The 19,503-nt window shown below is 42.5% G+C and overlaps 1 protein-coding gene across 9 annotated transcripts in view; it reads right to left on the reverse strand.

Annotated features, from left to right (window-relative positions):
- Positions 1-2,817: 2,817 nt before the first annotated feature.
- SYNRG (synergin gamma) overlaps positions 2,818-19,503 on the reverse strand; it is a 28,488-nt gene continuing 11,802 nt past the window's right edge. For 4 of the 9 annotated variants that reach the window (XM_078857637.1, XM_078857636.1, XM_078857629.1 and 1 more), the window contains 18 exons: positions 18,631-18,827; positions 17,726-18,037; positions 17,274-17,386; positions 16,092-16,225; positions 15,175-15,237; positions 13,506-13,517; positions 12,485-12,907; positions 12,187-12,347; positions 11,643-12,081; positions 10,233-10,375; positions 9,285-9,470; positions 8,561-8,729; positions 7,763-7,929; positions 7,593-7,646; positions 7,120-7,216; positions 5,750-5,910; positions 4,636-4,746; positions 2,818-4,234 (listed from right to left, as the gene is read on the reverse strand). In XM_078857637.1, coding sequence (XP_078713763.1) covers positions 4,103-4,234; positions 4,636-4,746; positions 5,750-5,910; positions 7,120-7,216; positions 7,593-7,646; positions 7,763-7,929; positions 8,561-8,729; positions 9,285-9,470; positions 10,233-10,375; positions 11,643-12,081; positions 12,187-12,347; positions 12,485-12,907; positions 13,506-13,517; positions 15,175-15,237; positions 16,092-16,225; positions 17,274-17,386; positions 17,726-18,037; positions 18,631-18,827 — 3,074 coding nt within the window. In that variant the 3' untranslated portion in view covers positions 2,818-4,102. Of the gene's footprint in view, positions 4,235-4,635; positions 4,747-5,206; positions 5,911-7,119; positions 7,217-7,592; positions 7,647-7,762; positions 7,930-8,560; positions 8,730-9,284; positions 9,471-10,232; positions 10,376-11,642; positions 12,082-12,186; positions 12,348-12,484; positions 12,908-13,505; positions 13,518-15,174; positions 15,238-16,091; positions 16,226-17,273; positions 17,387-17,725; positions 18,038-18,630; positions 18,828-19,503 lie in introns of those variants that run through there. The other 5 variants (XM_078857631.1, XM_078857633.1, XM_078857630.1 and 2 more) reach the window with 5 other exon arrangements.

A 19,503-nucleotide genomic window follows, 5' to 3' on the forward strand; every position in this document is an offset into this window, starting at 1 on the left:
GATAAAGTTGGGCTTTATATTATTAATACATCTTACAATTTTGTATAGAGGAGATACACACTAATGAACTGATGACTAATCGATTATATAATGACAATACCCCTCCCCCGCCAACGGATCTCTGCACCTGATTGGGTTCAGTGATGACCGTCGTCCTGCTGCTGCTCTATTTAAGACCAGAAGCAGGTGGATTGCTTCACGATTCTCGCAAATTGCCTGATGATGCTGGATGTAATTACCAGCGAAACGTCGTACTATTCAAATTGTAAATGTTGTGGATTTACTCTCCAACACACCGGTGGGCTGAAGTAGTCACTAACTGGCGTTTTGTTGACGTGACAAATCCCTGACCAATTGGCTGTTGGGTGGTGGAGGGTTACGACACATGTATACTTACGCGATCTAACCCAAAAACCTTTGAGTAGTGTATACCCATTTGTTCCATCCATGATGACCAATATTGATATATACTGGATGTGGTGTGCCGGGTGCATAATTATTTCCCGGATCACTGACTCAGCGGAAAGGTTCGGCTGAAATTAAGCGCCGATTACTGCCCACTGGATGTAAGTCGAGACAATTCTAAAGTGCAGTCATTCAGCTTCTCGGTAGCAAATGTCAAATTCTCGGCCGAACATTAGATTTGTACACATAGGCAACAGTGACTTGCGAAGGCTTGTCGCCACATGAATGTCAATATTGCAATGAGTTGAATGCTGCTGTGACAGTGTGATGCTATTCAACAGATGGCTTGCTCATTTACAAAACGCGTGGGGGGTTGACGTTTGCGTGGGCCCATGACAAGGATTAACAAATCGGAGCAGACAAACACATTCCTGCGGAGGGAGCTGGTAGGAACGTTGGGTTGCTCGGTCAATGGCCAGGGTCAACGGCGGCGTGGTGTATTCCGCAAATATGCCCGACTGTGAGAGCGGGCACAAGCCGGCGTGAGTAGGTTAAACGTTGAGTTTTATAAGGGCACCACGGGGTGACCAGCCCCTCCCCAGCCAGCCCCACGCCTCCCACCCAGCCCCTCCCTCCCCCCCTCCCTACCCAGCCCCACCCCTCCCATTTTTGGATGCACGACGGACGGACACAATAATCCCCTGTTGACTGGTGGAACCACGTAGTTCCTACCAGTAAGATAGTTTGCTTACCCATGCACGTGTTGTGTGGCAGGGTATTGTTCACATCACGCATGTTCAAAAGGTTTTCCATTGTGCCAACATTTGGTTATGATACAACACTTGTAATCGAATTAATTATAAAACCTCTAATGATCGAGAAGGGCTGGAGGAAACACATTTACACATTTGATTTAACGAAAAATTACAGCGCCTCGGTATGTATTTTTTTTTACTCTGGACAAATTAAGATTCTAAATAGTTTTAAGTACCGTATCAAGTATTTACAAACATATATACAGATGTCCACTCTGGACTGACACTGAAGCCAATAGAAAACAAAGCATGCCGACAGTTCCTCTTGTATATCCTTAGTACAACTGGTACTTTCAACATAAGAGCAAACAATTCCGCATAGTACTATATATCTCATGACCAATTCAATCAAGGAAGCTCGTCGCCTGCTTATTGCTCTCCCTGGGATATATTACATCCGTATGTCGCTTGCAGAACACAGCTGTTCACAGAAACTCCAAACCCCCAAAGCAAATCCTTTGTAACTTACAACAGCTTACCAATTACTAGTATTAAGTTTGTGGACAAATGTGTAATTACGCCCATGTGCTTACTTGTTTGTGTGTACATGTCTCGGTACAGCATAATCTCCTAACAATGCAGATACCATCATTGGACTAAATGCAAGCTTGTTTCGCAATACAAAGCAGGTTTGTTTGGTATCCACATTCATTCGCCATTAGGTGGCCTTGTAAGCCAACACCCACGGATTAATAATGCATTACCATCGAGTGAAAGGTGACATTGCAATAATATTCTAGTATCAAGGCATTCAACCCATTAATGTTTTATTGCATTTGTTCTCATCAACGGTATATGCGACCTTAATGGATGTGCGCCATCATTTACTTGCGAGCGTGTTCATTCCTGTGCGGATGGTGTCATGGTGAGTGCAACTGGACTTGCACTCCAGAGGTCGCTAGTCTTTGATTCGATATACCAGGGTGACCGGCTGAAACAATGGGCAAGTTTGTTAAACCCCCCTCGCCTCTGTCCACACAGCAGTAAAAAATGGGTGCGCCAGTTTAGTCAATTTGACGGTCGCATTTGGTGGGGTAAAGTGTGGTTTAAGCACTTTAAACTATACAATTCAACATGTTTTTTTTTTATTTTACAAGATAAGGCCCATTGAACTATATAGCTAATTTTCAGAAGTGACCTGGCCACAAATTATAGCTCTACGAAGTGGGTTATGTGGAAATTTAAAAGCATGTTTCTAAATGTGGAGGGGAAAACCGGAGGTCCCAGAGATGGACACATGCATGCCATTGTATAACCCGATTAACCCGATTTGCACACACGTTAGACGAGTTGAAAAACTATTTTAAATTATCACAATACAGTACACGGTAACACCAGTGTTTAAAATGTTCAACGTTCAAGCGCACGTGAACACACAGGAATGGAAGCAAGGTTCTTGCATGGTGTTGATGTGCATTTGATTAAGTGCACACTCCACGTGGGTACGTGGTTGAATTTACAGTAACTAATACTCGAGAGAAGTACAGCCTTGTCTGCAGGAAACAAGTCAATGTTAAAAGTATTTGAAAGCAGCCTACACCGAGGTACAAGAACGCACATGGCATTTATGCAGGAAAGAAAATACTATTACAAATCATACCATCAAACACCCATTTATTTGAAGATTCCTAAAGCAGAGGTAACACATTCACAGCTGTGGACCAAAACAAATTATTTTAGAGAGATGAAAACGTATCACAGTACAATTCACGGAATGTCATAAAATGAAAACCGTAATATACGGCAGTCAAGGACTATACATACACGTTCAAGTAAGCACACACCTTACAAATAAACATATCAACCAACCTTACTGCCGCAATGTGCTGATGTTAATGCATAACTATTTATAACATACCAATATTTACATAAATATGGTCGCTCTTATAAAGATGCAACTGATAATGCAGTGTGGTGCGCGGTGTCGATAAAATTTGGTCTATATTTAAAGAGGCCAAAATATAAAGCTTAAAATATCGAGAAACACAATACATCAGACGTCAGAATACACACTACTGGACTAAATTCTCAGAAAAATAATGCAAGTATATTATAATTTTACAGATATACAAATACGCACAGTGAACCAAGATGGGTGCAATTCATTTTTTTTATATCGTTAATTTGGCTTTCCTGAATGTTTTTTCTCTCAAAACATTCATCCAGCGTAGCTACTTAAAGCCAACGATTGTCTGTAAAGGCTAGTTTGATCCTTAAAAAAATGTGGACAGTATCATTGATGTAGCACACGATACAATGCTCTTGTGAAATGTCTAAAAATATCTTTGATGGCAAATATTAAGAACAATGACGCGTAACACTCCATATTCAGTCAGAGAGAAGGCATATTTTACATTGTACCTTCAATAGTGCACACATGGCTGGAGAAAAAGCACAACCTCATGATTGGGATAACCATAATAAGCAAAACCAACAATTTTGCCATGACCAAAAAAACCAAACACAAATACATCGCAATTTAAGCAGAGATTGCCAGCGACGGGAATAAAATGCAAAAGATCAAAAACAATTCCTGCATTTCAGTGGGTAACACGAGACTTATGAACATCTGTGTTTGTTTCTGTGTACTCGTCGCTGGGTGCAAACACAGCAGATTACTTATCGTGTGCTTGCACACTGCTATATATCATACATTTTTACGTTTTGTATTACGCCGTTTAAAATGCGTGAAAACAGCATTTCATACCGATTAGTATCTGTGTGTGTGCGCGTATACACAGTTATGTGCTCTATTCCCAATTATTGCTATTGCACCAATCGCACGGATGTACAAGTGACCTTCGTAACAAGACCTTGCAGGGCACCAGCAGCGCCTGCACAGTTGCCGATTTGACCGAAGGCGGCCGCCACCGCTGCTGCTGTCACAGCAACTCGGGAAGGCTCAGTCCGGGTGGTTTGGGCTCCACGCAGTTGATCCAGAAGTTGGCGCAGCTGGCGTGGTACTGGTGGCCCCCGTACACCAGCTTGTAGCTGTCCAACTCGGCATCAAATGCCTGTTTGTTAAATACAAAAATCAAGATAGAGCGTCATCTGCACACCTGGCATTATCACCAACACCACTTTTTATTTAATTTAATTAATAGCAATATTGTATACAGAAATATATGAGGACGTGAATAACTCTCAATTCATACGTTTTTCTAACAAATGTGAAGGCCCATCAGCAGAAACGTTGATAGGAATATAATAAATGCAACCATCTCATCGGCCATAAATTCTCACTCGTAAGGAAAATGCAAGAAAATAAAACAGGCCCACGCTATGTGCAGAAACTTGACAAGTACGTGGGGTCAAGTTGACAGGAGCGATGTCATGCTGCATTTAAAAGCAGTGGGAATATTGACTGCAAGATATAATGTCCTAAGACAAGTGATTGAAAACAAGGCTGACTGACCTTGCTGCGAGCCTCTACATTGAGCAGGCACACGCCACATGCCAGTTGCTTGGCATTCCTCGTCCCCGTCCTCAGAACGCAGGATGAGAAGTCCAACGCGCTTTCGTCTGGCTGTTGAGAGAGTGAGAATGAAACACGCACCGTTTTCGGGGACACACACACACACACACAAAGTCCAGGGCAGCGATTTCATTTGGACAAACAAATGTGCGTTGCGTGCCGCATCTCAATAGGCTCGCAAACATTTTATTCCGGAGAATTAAGAACGGTACACGTATGAATGTCATGGTGGAGATGACGTGGAGAAAATAGATGAGAGGAAGCAACAGGGCGAATCTGTGATGCGTGAATTCGGTGAAGACGAAATTGATTACAGTATATATGATGAATGGATTGAATGAATGGGGAATGAGTAATAACCATATGATGGTAATATGAAGAGGGAACAGTAACGGTGGTGGTGAGAGGAGATTAAGGGGCCGTGGGGTGAGATCGGGAAAATAAGGGAGCTTTGAGTGAGGAGCAGAAACTAGAGAGCGACCAAAACGATGGGTAGATAATTATTCCTTACCTTCTTTTTATTGACGATCAAATCCCATGTGTGCAGTGGAAAAACAAAGCATATACTACAATATAATACTGTTGCGTGGTTTGCAATTGATATACTTGATAAAATCTAATTCATTGCTGGATATGAGTTTTCATTACTGAGTAGTATGCTCGTTAAAAATATTCTGCCCCCAATGAGTGACATTACAAAATGTTTAAAGATTGAGCGATGTTGATCGAGCACACACTCACCGATGCTACTGGCCAACATAGCTAATGCGTAACGCTCATCCTTGCCCATTTGTGTGCGTGTACGTGTCAAAAGTCAGTTAACCAATAACACATTGGTCAACCCTTGACCTGTTGCCAGCAAGCATTCGACACGTCACGTGGCCTCAACTTGCATCTAGCCTGCGACAACGTCCTGTGGTTACGTCACCGTCGCCCGAGCAGTCAATTGCCGGCCGCTGTTTGCACGCATAACCGTGTCCACAGGGCATGCGTCGGGACAGGAGTGTGCGCGTGATACCCGCATGCAGATGAGGGGCGGGTTTGTGTGGCTTACCAGGAGACTCACCGTGGCGGTACTCAAGGACAGAAAAGCCATGAGGTTGTGCCACACCAGCTCGATCTCCTTGAGAAGGCCCTGCAGCTCCCCGCTGCACACCGCCGCCGCCTTGATGCCGAGCTCGACCCGCTTGGCGACGCGGTAAACTTCCACAACGCCTGGCAAAGCGACGTGCGCGGCAAAACACATTCAACTCTGCTGGCTCTCTCATTACAGTTGTTTAATATTCCGAAAAAAAGTAGACAATACAAAAATCATCCGAATCATTGAGAAATGCACGGGAGGAAATTGTTGTGTCCTACGTACTGTGGTTGAAATGGCAGATGGCCAGAAAGGGGGAAGTGTAAAAATGGACTAGCGGTTATCGTACAGCATCCCAGAGTGGGGTGGTGCAACGGCGAGGGAGGATGGGGATGGTTGGTGCTGATGGTTTGAGATTGCACACCAAATGTATAAAATTCAGAACAGGAAGGATTCAAAATGAGCATTAAAAATGTCTCCGAGGAAGAGAAAAGACATTTTAAAAATATTCATAATGTAAGTATATTCGTATGTTTTAGTTTTACTTCTTTAATTAAAAGTGCCTAAATGTGCATAAATGCGTTGAGATAAATGCTGTATGCTCCAAACATCCCAACTTCTCACAATCTGAACTGCATAAAATTCGAATTGACTTGTTTTTACTCTCTATTTAGAAATGTTAATAATCATTACATTTAAAAGCAAACTGACAGATCATATCTTGTTAATAAATCCTTCCAATATCATAGTTGTGTGCGAGCACTCAGATGCTACAATACGCACTTTTCTGGCTGGATGCAAAACAATAAATGCAGTGTTTTGTTATAGCAAGCACTGAGTGCACCGAGTGCTTGCTATAACAAAAAACTCGGTTGTCAATAACACTACATTCGTCAGGAACAAATATAATTGGCTTTATTTTGGACAATGACCCTTCATACCATTGCCTGAAACGTCACCATTTTGTTTTCCTTTTAAGGCCACCGTTATTGATGAATGTGTTTGGATACTCTTAGTTCTTTCGTTAAAGTCACGTAGGTAAAAAATGAAATTAAAATTAATAAAAAATAAAAACAATAAAATCACGACGTTTCGGAGGCAACACAAGCTTCCGTCTTCAGGTGAAACTGTCACAGCAAAAAATCTGTATCAAGTGGAGAGAAGTCCCAAGTGGTACGACCTTATTGTTTTTATTTTTTTATTAATTTTCATTTCATTTTTCACCTACGTGACTTTACCGAAAGAACTAAAGAGTATGAATCCTTGTAGTCACGAAAGCTTCAAATCTAGAATTTATGTTTGTTAATTGTGAACCACTGCTACGGTTGTAGGTGCTCGAAGCTGACCTGTCAGATACTCCATGCCTTGCTCAGACTGGATGACTTCCGTGCACACTGCAGAACTGCTGATGCCATTCAGCACAGTGTTGGCTTTCTTAATCACCTGCCAAATACACAGCAAGGCAGCTGGGTAAGATGCAACAGCTGCAACTTAAAACAGTACTTCGGAACATTTTGTGCCAACACATCGTATTTAAATAGACTTCTGAAAGTGCCCACATTAAACGACATTTTCTTTTGAGTTTTTGAAGTGAGGAAGATCTGACTGAGACAATTTGAACAGTAATATTCTTCGTTTATATTTTAGTTTCACTTAAGAAAGTAATGTGCTTGAAAATGACAATTTCTTCAATGACTATAATCATACTAAAGCATTTAGGTTTTAAGCAGCAATGTCAGCAGATTCCAGCTTGGCGAAGCCTTCACATTCAGCATCGTGACAACCGTGGCCGATGATGATAAACACAAAGCAGCCCTACCTCTTTCGCACTCTTAAGGCACCGCCGCCACTCGTATGCGTAACGTTCACTCTCCTGCGAAGAGGTGCAACGGCAAAAAAAAACCGCGTCAGCTTTTCAAAAACAGTGACGTTCCTGTTGAACATTGAACAAATACGTTGGCGGTGCAGGGACAGAGAGGTCACTTTTACCTCCACCTCCCCTGTGAGGTCCTTGTATTTGTCGCGGATGATGGGAAACGCTGGTTTTTCACTGAGCGTGTTGGAGCGTTCGCGTGGCATCGGCTGTGGCTCAGGGGCAGCTGGGATATGCCCTTCCTTCTCATCCAGACTCAGGCTGCGCTTGTGTGTGGCACCAGCTGTCGTAGTATTTTGCCAAATGACACAAAAATTAAGAACGTGAGGGTACTAAAACGTAAACGGTGCTTTGAACGCTGCTGAACAGTAAGTCGCTGAAGCTTAAAAAAAAAAGATATCTGGCAGACAGAGAGCCATGAGGAACTTTCACAATTATTTTTGTTTAATAGCTGGGTAGAAATAACTTGTTGGGCAAACTTAGACATCAGCTTTAAAATTATATTGTCAGCAGCAGAAACTCTTGAAAGTGGCATCTATATAATGAACCGATTTTAGTGATGAGTCTGCATATGGTACCATTCCTATATGTATTTAAAACTAAAATTTGCATCTATTCTTTATAACAGGCTTCTTCTTTCATTTGGCATGTAAGCAACAGTTTGTACAGATTAAATGTTAAGGTCCTTCAACCAATCCAGTGGATGCTGTATGGATTGCAGCGATACCGCCAGGATGTGCATGGATGTCGCACTCATCGGTGATGTGTTATATGGTTTGGGCTTTACCAGTCACATGTTTATAACAATTAATCACTTGCTCATCTCTGAAATACAACAAAAAAAACGGGGCATCGAGGCCACCCTGGCAAGTCAGAGCGAGGCATTTGAGCTGTAGGGGAACTTCACCGCCTACCTTGCACAGCCAGGTCGAAGGTCTCCAGCTCGCTACGGATCATCTCCTCGCTTGACCGCACGCGGGACTGACCGGCAACAGCCAGGAAGTCAAATCTGCTGGCGCGGCGGCCTTCCTCCTTCACGCCATCCTCCAGCTGAGTAGTAGGGGCACCTGCCTTCTTGCCTTCCTGCTTCATCATTATCAGCAAAAAACATGTTCAGTTAAGAGCCTCAAAAGCATCAGCGATATGCAACCAAATGTAAAATTGAATACTATGGTAGTAGGCAACAATGATGATTAATAAAGTTATCGAAAGCTAAGAGATAAGAAACATAGCTTTCAGGAAATATTTCTATTTGAGGCAGAACAATTTTATAACATTGGGAGGTATGGCTGATTATAAGGGAGCAGAGGTAAAAGGCCTAAATACATGATACTAGTGAGTCTACAAAATGGTAAGGACATCTTCAGCATATTTTACACGTGTAAACAAGTATATATAAATAAAATAAATTCCAGCCATCTCAACCCACCAATGGTTGAAGGTCTCCCCACGGCATATCAGTCATGTATTTTTTTACTTTGCTGATCAATGTGAGGTATATTGTTCTTGAAAAAAAAAAAAACTGATGCAGGAAAGAATGACCCGATGTAGCTGATCACCTCCAGACAGAGCACTGGGCCTGGGATAAGTGAGCCTATTCGGTGCAAGTGACAGCTTTGGAGCGTTGCGTAAACACACCGTGCTCGCAAAGTCCCCAAACTCGTCCTCAGCACCGACTGGCTCCGTGACGGTCACCGTCTCTCCAGCGCCACACGCTGATGGGAGGCTCTCATTGCTGCTGGCGGTATGCAGCGCCACGCCAGTGCGCGTGGGCTTCTCTGCCCCCATAAAAAACTGGGGCTGAGCCTTCCGCCCCTCGGGTCGCTGAAAAGGAACAACACGATTAGCGTGTTTGGCTACGTATGGTGCGAAAGATGTTCAACATGCATGTGAACATGTCGTGCACATGTCACCAATAGCTATAGATAAAATAAAACACTGACAAGGTTTTCGATTTAAAGCTTTCGTGACTGCAGGGATTCATCTTCTTGGTTCTTTCGGTAAAGTCACGTAGAATATAATATTATTTTATTTGTTATTTGATTATTTGATTATTTCCATTCTACATGACTTTACCGAAAGAACCAAGAAGACTGCCAATATTCTGAGCCTTTGTGTTGAAATTATAAAATAGCAGGCTTTTAGGTTTGTTTTAAGTCACTATCCGTGGATTGCTGTTGACCCTGGCAAATGGAAAATTGGCACCATCCTTTTATGAAATTAAATGGGCAGATAATAATGGATGTAAAGTCTGTGTAAGGTCTTGTGACAGCAGCTGGATGTAAATCCTGAGTAGAGACATGATATTCTACAACCACATAGTTTGGCTGTTAAAATGTTGGAAATCAATCGTTATTAATGGGCACTGGGCTGTGAGTGGCATTTGGAGGATGGTTAAAGATAGCTGCAAGGCCAGAAATAGCAAAGAACAGATTGCCTTTTTTAAGTTGGGGAATTTGTGATGAGTAAACAACACGTGATATTGCATTTTCTGCTGACGTTTAAAAAACAAAAACACGCTTCAGTAATCGATAAAAATGTTTCTTGACGATCAGTGTTTTTTACGCGAGCACCCACCAACCCTACCTCAATTTTTTGTGCGTGCGTCTTGTGCCGGCTGTGTGTGGTCACATCCTGGTGCTCAGACCAGTCATAGCCAGTCAGGCTGCTGGTCCCAGACGATTCACCGCCAAAGCTCCCAAACGGATCAAACCGCATCTCCTCCAGATCTGTGTACAATGTTCACACGTCAGATCATTTAGATCCGGAGTCTACAGAGATACAGTATAATGGTTAAAAATAGCAACATCTTTGCTGTTATTGTATATTTAGCAAAGGAATCCTCACAATATTTATACTGCTAAGTGCATAACACATTAGATTTGTACTCTTAGTTTTTTTTCGGTAAAGTCACGTAGGTAAAAAATAAAATTAATAAAAGTAAAATAAAAATCACGACGTTTCGGAGGCAACACAAGCTTCCTTCTTCAGGTGGAACACTCACAGCACGATTACTTGATACAGCAATCGTGCTGTGACTGTTCCACCTGAAGACAGAAGCTTGTGTTGCCTCCGAAACGTCGTTATTTTTATTTTACTTTTATTAATTTTAATTTAATTTTTTACCTACGTGACTTTACCGAAAAAACCTAAGAGTATGAATCCTTGCAGTCACGAAAGCTTCAAATCTAGACATTAGATTTGACCAGGTGGGTCAGGTCAGAGTGCCGAGCCGCCGCCGCTGAGATGCTGGGTTCGAATCCAGGGAGCCGCCCATGAAACTGGACTGAAGTGTCGTCAGTTCATAGTCTCTGCCTCGCCATCAATTAGACAAAAAGACATCAAATTTAATTTGGTTCTGCAACTTAATCTGGATAAATTCCAAGTTTGGAGAATTCAAATATTAGTTTGATTGTCTTGTGATGGAAATTACTCTCACATGACAAAAGTGAATGGAGAAGTGCTGCCCTCTATTGTGTAGATCAGGTCACTTTAAGGGATTTCAGAGGTAATCATCCAATATCTGGTTCTGTGGGCACTTCTCTAACATGCATTGCACTTCTTGACATTACACTGACATCACAATTTGGAAAAAATTGGGGAGAAAGTAATTTGTACTGTATTACGTTCATATATTGATGGTGTATGCTGAAAACACAAGTTATTTTTCAACATTCTGTACACAAAGTGCATTCAAATGTAAATAAATCACGTAAAAATGTCACCTGGCTGCTCAAATTAAAATAGTTTTACCTCCTAAGTCTTGCACAAACAAACTAAACGCTAATAGAGTAAAAATGTGCCAACACCATAATCTGTTAATTGAAATTCAAGCTGAAAAATATGGTCAAATAAAAGCTGTTACCAAATGTCCATGTACTCTCGGCAGGCTGTAATGAGCCACAACCTGTAATGAGCCACAGAACGGTGGTTTAATTTTAGTTTCCGATGTCATATCAACAGTATAATTTGGCGCACAGAGTGATCCCCCGTTACCCGTTGAGCTCTGCATCTGCTGGCCGGGGTTAACCGTGGCTGGCAGGTCGAGCGAGCTGTCCGACGTCACGTGGCGCAGGTCAGCCAGCGAGCCTGACGCACGGGGCTCGGAAGACGACAGGGAGGCCACGTCATCCGAGTCGTCGCGCCCGGCCAGGACACCCGCCAATGGCGGCAGCTCCAGCGACTTCACCGAACCGCTGTCCTCCCGCAGGCACAGACGCGCCATGCTGCCGCCTCCAACCAGCGCGGGGGCAGAGGACGTGGCAGGTGGCACCGCGGCCGCCGACGAGACGGACAAAGCGTCGTCAGAGTCGTCACGTCCCACCGACGGCAGCTCCAGAGACTTCACGGAGCCGGTGTCCTCCCGCATGTTGAAACGCAATGCCACCGGAGTTCCGAACGGCTTGCTGGACTGTGTGGCATCAGGCAGTGGACCCTAAGCAAGTGAGTAATTGTAACACAGTTTCGCTTTTAAATACAGAACAAATTGAAACTACGAAACAAAGTTGTTGCGATGGCCGACGCACTTGAAAATACTTGCCTGCATGTCTGAAAATTCGTATTCTTCACTGCCCACCATGGCAATGCCGAGTGACTCTTTAGTTGGGTCCTCCACAGATTGAGGTGTGTCCTGGGCGAGCTGCCTGAAAATGCTATACTTGTCTTCAGCTTCACCCTGCCTGGGAAGCACCTCCCGGAAATCTTAATTGTTGTAATATAAAAACAAACATGACTTGTAGCATATACTCATCATAGAAACACTGAAAAGATATATATAGTGCAATGAGCCATACAAAGCAAAAAATGGATAGTGCAATGGACAAAAGCTACATAATTACCTTTAAAAGCTGCGAACGAACTTTCCTCCTGAATTTGTTCATTGCCGCGAAAGGCAGAAAAAGACGTGAAGTCGGCAAAACCATCGCTCGACGCCTTGGTGGAACCGTCTTTCACTTCGGATATAAGAGGGGGCGTGGCAGTGTCCGAACGATGTCCAACACCACTAGCAGAATGTGACACCTGACTTGGGGGAAAAGTGGAAAAACCTGACATTTGTGGTGCATCCCACACTGGTCTTGTGGGCGGTGACTCTTGGAAGCAGTCAGCGGTCAGGCTGCCACCCTTCGCAGCTGAGACCGCGGCTGGCGTTATCCTCGATGGTGGAGGATTGATGGATGAAGGAGGGGCATCTACAACGCCATGGAAATCGGCAAAGTCTTCTGAATTGGCAGTGGGCACTGCTGTCACAACCGGGTCTTCACCTTCACAGCAAAATGACAAAATATCACTGCGGTGACGACGTATTACTGCCAGCTAGTGATATGCAAGCACAAATTGTAGGTATTGAATATATGCCAATACAATAATGAAATTGACCTTTCAGGATAAATAACTTTTTTTTTCAGAATTTTAATTCTGAAAAATGTTACGACAATAATCATGTTTACCATTATTAATAAAAATGAGCCTTTATATTTAATAGGCTTTCTTTAACCTGTATATAGTTGAAAAAGCAGGAACATATTACCGTATGAAGTAATATCATTGTAACATTACATGAAACTGGACAATTATAATATGAATTAAAGTTTAAATATTATAGACTCAATTGCCAGCTTGCTGAAAGACATTTTTCAGAAATAAGCCATGCCGATTCCACAAACGGAACAACTTTTCACCAAAAAATAAATCATTCCAGATAACGTCCATCAACAAGACAGGAATTGGACTATATATTGAATCAAAACATCTGCAATGATCATATGATCAAAATGCATTGAGTAAACCATGCAGAACGGCAAAAGTCACGTGCAAGGAAAACAGATAAAGGCATGCAAAAGTTTAGAAGTTGTTACTGACCTGACGCTACAACTGCATTCAGTGCCAGTTTATGTTCGCATTTATGTCGGCAGAAACAGAGAGTTTGTTAATCCAATCGAAGTGTAGACGCATTCCCGGGTTACTGCCCAAGCCTGCATTGAGCTGCCCTCTGCTGCTGAATTGTCCAAAAGTGTGCAAGCACCTTGTGTCGTGTGTTGGCGCTTTCAGAGTTTACACGTCTAGATAATGTTCGTGATATAGTTCTTTTAAAAACTTGGTTGGTGCTTACGCATTACGGAATACCTAGCATCTAAATTTGGTCTCTGCAGCACATTTCATGGAAACACATCACTGAAGCACATCAGATGTTTTCAACTCCCCTTGATGTTTAGTAAGAATGGTTGTTGTATTCTCACAGTTAGAGTGTTGTATATGAGCAGTTTAAATGTGACTGGAAGGTACATGTTCAGGGTTTCATAAACTATGGACAGGTGCTGTGTATTAACCATTGCTCGAAACGCTTTTAGTAAATAAATTAAGACTTCAAAAGCAAAGAAGCACAGAGGATAACTAAACGAACAAGCAATATTACCAGTAGCTGTACTTAAATGGCACTTAGAAAGTAAATAATTAAAAAATGAAGTACAAAAAAGGTCCTTTGAATGCATCTCATGTGTATATGTCCACCGCATGCGTTAGGAATGCCGTTAGTATCCCAACCACCAAAGCCAGAAAGAAATGAAAATACAATAAAACAAAATAAATCAGCATGACTGTTATTTCATTCAGCAAGATTTTGATTGGATAAAGATCAGTTTATTTACTTCAACAATGCATTTTGATACAGAATAAGTTAGTGACAACTAATATTAAATCAACAGTGTAAACAGTAAGTCAAAGCACAAAAACACAAACGATAACAGACCTATAGGGTTAAACATAAATATGATAGTATATAACCGACACGAATTCGCAGTGATATGCATTGGCCATTCACAACAAAAAGTCTGAAATTGATATATTAAGCCAATGAAATTGTCAAAACAAGACGATGTTAGTCCGTGTGAAGTATAGGACAGCCTGCGTGTTTATTCCTTCATCTAGCAAAATATTATTTAAATAAGCTGTGGTGCAGGATTGCGTTGAGCACTTCAGAATTATCAGGCATGCTACATCCATTAGCAACAGAGTTTTGTTTGTAACAAAACCGAAGAGTGGCCTATGAAATAACTCAAAACAATAAGCGTTGGGTTTTTTTCAAAAGGGACTACTTAGATGCTTAATGGCAATATTCAATTTCTGCAAACTGTTTTTTTTTTGACTTGTTGTGACACATCAGTGGTTTTATACGCAAAGGCAGAAGTGTCGTAGCTTTAAATAGACGACTCAAAAGCAGGGGAGAACAAACACTTGGCTGTATCCAGAAAAATCAAAGCACTGAGAATGCTTCACCGAATACTTTCGGCGAAGTTTGTTTTATTCATTATAGCGTGTGCTGGTTTTTTTTCTCTTTACTTTTTGTTTCGGTAAACTTTGTTCACTTGGTAATCCTATTTATTCATTCCCGTGCCTTGCAAGAAAAAAACATTTCTGTTTTCTCCAACTATGTTTTCAATGTTTGCATCTCATTAAAACTGTACTGAATGTTCTGGACAGCACTTCCATAAATTTGTACACCCCTACTCTTGAGCGATTCACCAGTACACACTTGCATTCGCTGCAGCTGCTGAAGCCTCCAGGGAGCGGAAAACGCTGTATTTATCTGACGGGTCTGCAACGCACAATTGCAGGCAAATCACTTAGCATTTACAGGCGCAGCTGCATTGCGGCAATTTAATTTAAAATACAGCAATTACCTGTACGTTTTAAGCGTAAAAGCAGCATTACCACAACCGCTGATGCTGCGTTCCCATGACCACTTAATATTGGGCCGGCACTGTTCACGAAATAAGCAAGTGGGCCAAGCTCACAAAACTGCTTTTTGTGTTTAGTTTGTTGTCCTTCTCCCACACCTCCGATTCGCACAGTTGGCTACGTACGGTGCGAAAGAAGTTCAACGTACCTACATACAAGCCCGGATTCCAAGTGCAGCCTTACCCAGCCAAGAGAGCAGTAACATGGCCACATGGTCCTCTCCTACTGGGTTGAGTTAAGTGGCTTTACCAAATATGTCACGTGCTTTCAGCCACAACGCTCTTGGAAAACGCTGTGGAGTACCGGGGTCAACAGATAAGAGATGCGAGCCATGATTTGGTGTCTCTCACTTAGAATCAGGCACAGAATATTTATTTATACTGGAGGAATCCGATGAGATATGAAGCTCTTTTTCACAAATGTCAAGGATATGTTTGATTTTTTACACAAAATATTTACAGATATTAGCTTAAGATGATGTAGCTTGCCCAAGTATATGTTAACACTTGTTCAAATTGAAGAAAACAATATTATTGCTTCCCCCTGCCCATGGTTCAACCATGCTTTCTCTTCTCTTGGAACACAATTGGACCATTCCTGGGCCAATGAACCCATTTACCAGTGGTCATGGAAACGTAGCACAGTTCTACCCAAAGGAGAAATAGGCAGGCTGGAGGGAATATGAGAAGATCGGTGTCTTTGACTCGGTACCTGGAGGGGGTTCAGGCACCTCTTTGGGGCTGTCTTCTATCTCGCGGAACACGGCGTACTTGTCAGAGCCTGACAGCACGGGGACTGCTGACGCAGGCACTGAGCTGGGTACCATCGGCGTGGCCCAGGATGCCCTGCAAGGACACAGTCAACCGTCTTGGCTCCTCATCCAAAGCTGAGCAGCGTTAAAACATTGTTTAACTTTGGAGTACATTCTCTCAGTCAGAGTACACCACCATCATGTATTTCATACAAATGGATTGAAATAAATTCAACCAGATTTAAACAAAAATGGTGCCCTGCAAGGACACAGTCAACCGTCTGGCTCCTCATCCAAAGCTGAGCAGCGTTTAAACATTGTTTACTTTGGAGTACATTCTCTCAGTCATTCAGAGTACACCACCGTCATGTCTTTCATACAAATGGATTGAAATAAAATAAACCATATTTAAACAAAAATGGTGGTAGAGCGACGACGTAGTGGTTGACACACTGTTTTTTGTGAACCTACCGACCACAGTTTTATTCCCAGTCACGGCTAACATCAGTGGCAAGTGATATCTAAACAGGATCTGGGCTCCCCCCTTCACCAACCTGCACTGATCAGCATGGTAAAGTATGGTCCAAGAACAGCCATGACTGACATTGTGTGAGGAGGAAAGCCTTCATCCAACAGTGGATTGACAAAGCGCTGTAAATAATCATTGTATCATCATTGATGTTTAAAACGATGAGTGTTTATCATTTGCAAATCAAATTACCAAATGGTAATCATATTTCGATTTAAAGCTTTCGTGACTGCAGGGATTCATCTTCTTAGTTCTTTCGGTAAATTCACGTAGAAGGGAAATAATAAAATAATAAAAATAAAACATAATAAAATAATTCTCACGACGTTTCGGCCACAACGCAAGCAGCCGTCCTCAGGTGAAGAACAGGTCTGTCAGAAAGGCAGCGTCTGAAATCAGACGCTGTCTTTCTGACAGACCTGTTCTTCACCTGAGGATGGCTGCTTGCTGTCTTTCTGACATACCTGTTCTTCACCTGAGGACGGCTGCTTGCGTTGTGGCAGAAACGTCGTGAGAATTATTTTATTGTTTATTTGTATTATTTTATTATTTCCATTCTACGTGACTTTACCGAAAGAACCAAGAAGAGGTAATCATATTATGAGAAGCTTACCGAGTATCTGCTGGTATCTGGGGTCCAGCTGCCTGGAAGTCTCCGAATCCTTCAGGGGATGAAGCTGAAGCAGACTGGAAATCCTGGAAATCATCAATCTCAGTGGAAGTAACCTGCAAGGGAAGAGCATTCATTCATTCTTGCAACAACAAGATGACAAGGCTGGGTCAGTTGCCAGCACCAGCGATATTAGTAGACATTTATGTTAGTGCTGTTGTGTAAGATGCGCCCGGCTGGGAAATATGTAATGAAATTAGCCTCTTCAAGTATGAAATCTTATATTCTCATTTTTGTTGCAGGAAAACATTTAAACTAAAAAGTTTAACAATTATCATGCAAGTGACTTAATGACACAAGTGCATCATACTCTGCGAGCGCTCAACAGTTTAAAGGTATAGAAACTCAAGGATGCACAGCTGAGATTAATCAACCGTATGTTCACCGAGTCGTACCTGCATTCCAGCAAAGGAACCAATGACTGAAGGGGCAGAAGACATTGTTGAGGAGTTGGGAAGGGGACCGCTGGCACCGACGGACATGTGAGCGGGGCTGTGTGTGTCCGAGAGGGGCAAGGCGGTCCCTCCACTCGTTGACCGGCCAGTGATGGGGACCAGCTGTGGAGTCAAGCCTTGTGTAGAGGAGACACTCGCGTGAGCTGGGCTGGGAGTGGCCTGCATTCCTGTGGAGGCTGGGATGTTGAGCGTTGGGACAGGAGGTGTTGGGAATTGGCCCAGACTCTCCAAACTGACCATAGATGCCCCTCTCTTCCAACAAATGCACAAAACAAAAACAAGAACATTAAGTATTTGCATTGTGTAACACAAACAACAATCTTGATTTGAAGCTTTCGTGACTGCAGAAATCCATACTCTTTGGCTCTTTCTGTAAAGTCACGTGGGTATAAAATATTTTATTTTATATTTTTATACCTACTTGCCTTTACCGAAAGAACCAAAAAGTACATAAACAACATGCATGCTGAAGTGACAGGTAGCTCCTACCGAGCCTGCTTCACCGAGGACTGGGTTCAATCTCTGATTTCAACTACTAGTGGTTAACTTGATTTCTCCCACACATCAAGTTGACGGTCTCAGCCAAGTCACCAATGATGGCACAAAAATAATTTAACATTTTGGTTTGTCATTAAATTCGGTTTGATATGCGACACTCTTTTCAGCTAATAAATAAATATATCTAATATAAAAGATGTGACTTCTGTGATGTCATCGTTTGGGCCCATTCTCCGTCACATGGTGGTGCACTCAGCTTGTAGGCAGAGTTCTGATTGGAAAGTTACTTGTCTCATGTCACCGACAGCACAACTGGAATATAAATTGCCAGAAAAAAAATTGTGTACCTGAGAAATCGCGACGAGGGCTAGCACCATGTACAGCTCTTCTTTGGAAAGCTGCCCAGGCAAAGTACGGTTGGCCAGGGCCCATATGTGACCCAGCGTTTCACGAGGAAGCCCAGACGACAACAGGATTGGGTACAGCTTCGATGTGTCGATTCCCGCTGGACACATACTGCTCTCCAGCACTTTTCTGTACACGTCTGTAACAAAAAGGCACATTCCCTAAGTAAACATGTAGGGAATATTCATGAGTATCTTTAAACCTTGAATAGCATTCAGCACATTAGAGAGTAGATGTATGGCTCTTTTGTCAATCCACTGATGGATGAGGGCCTGCCTCTGCCATGTGGGTCATGGGTGTTATTTTACCAAAGTTTACTGTGCAGGTCATTGCAGTTTGAAGGTGGGGAGCATAAATATAATACGATGGATTGTCTGCACTGCACTCTGCTGCCCACAATATAGCCTGTTGTGTATGTACCCCCTTTTTAATTTTTTTAATATTATTATTTTTAAGAATTATTCTGCCAACAGATATATTATATCGTTTTTAATAGACACGGGGCAACGTGGAACGAACACGCCCCCACACTTCCACAGATGCGCGCATACCTCATTTCAAAGGAAAGAGGGCATGAAAGAGGTCAATCAAGGTCATAAAAACTCCCCGAATTTCACACAAAAGGAACAAGGGAGGGGGGAATGGCAGGCGGGGGGTTGGAATGACACCCTCTCGAAAAAAAACCTTGCAGGGCCGGGCACCACGGAGGAATATATAATTATATTCTTAACAAAGGAAACAACATTGACGATAAAAAAACACAGACGGGTTTTGAACCATGTTAGATAAACAATTACCAACTTAGCCATGAAGAG

This window comes from Lampetra fluviatilis, chromosome 6 (assembly GCF_964198595.1).
Source record: "Lampetra fluviatilis chromosome 6, kcLamFluv1.1, whole genome shotgun sequence".
Lineage (NCBI taxonomy): Eukaryota > Metazoa > Chordata > Hyperoartia > Petromyzontiformes > Petromyzontidae > Lampetra > Lampetra fluviatilis.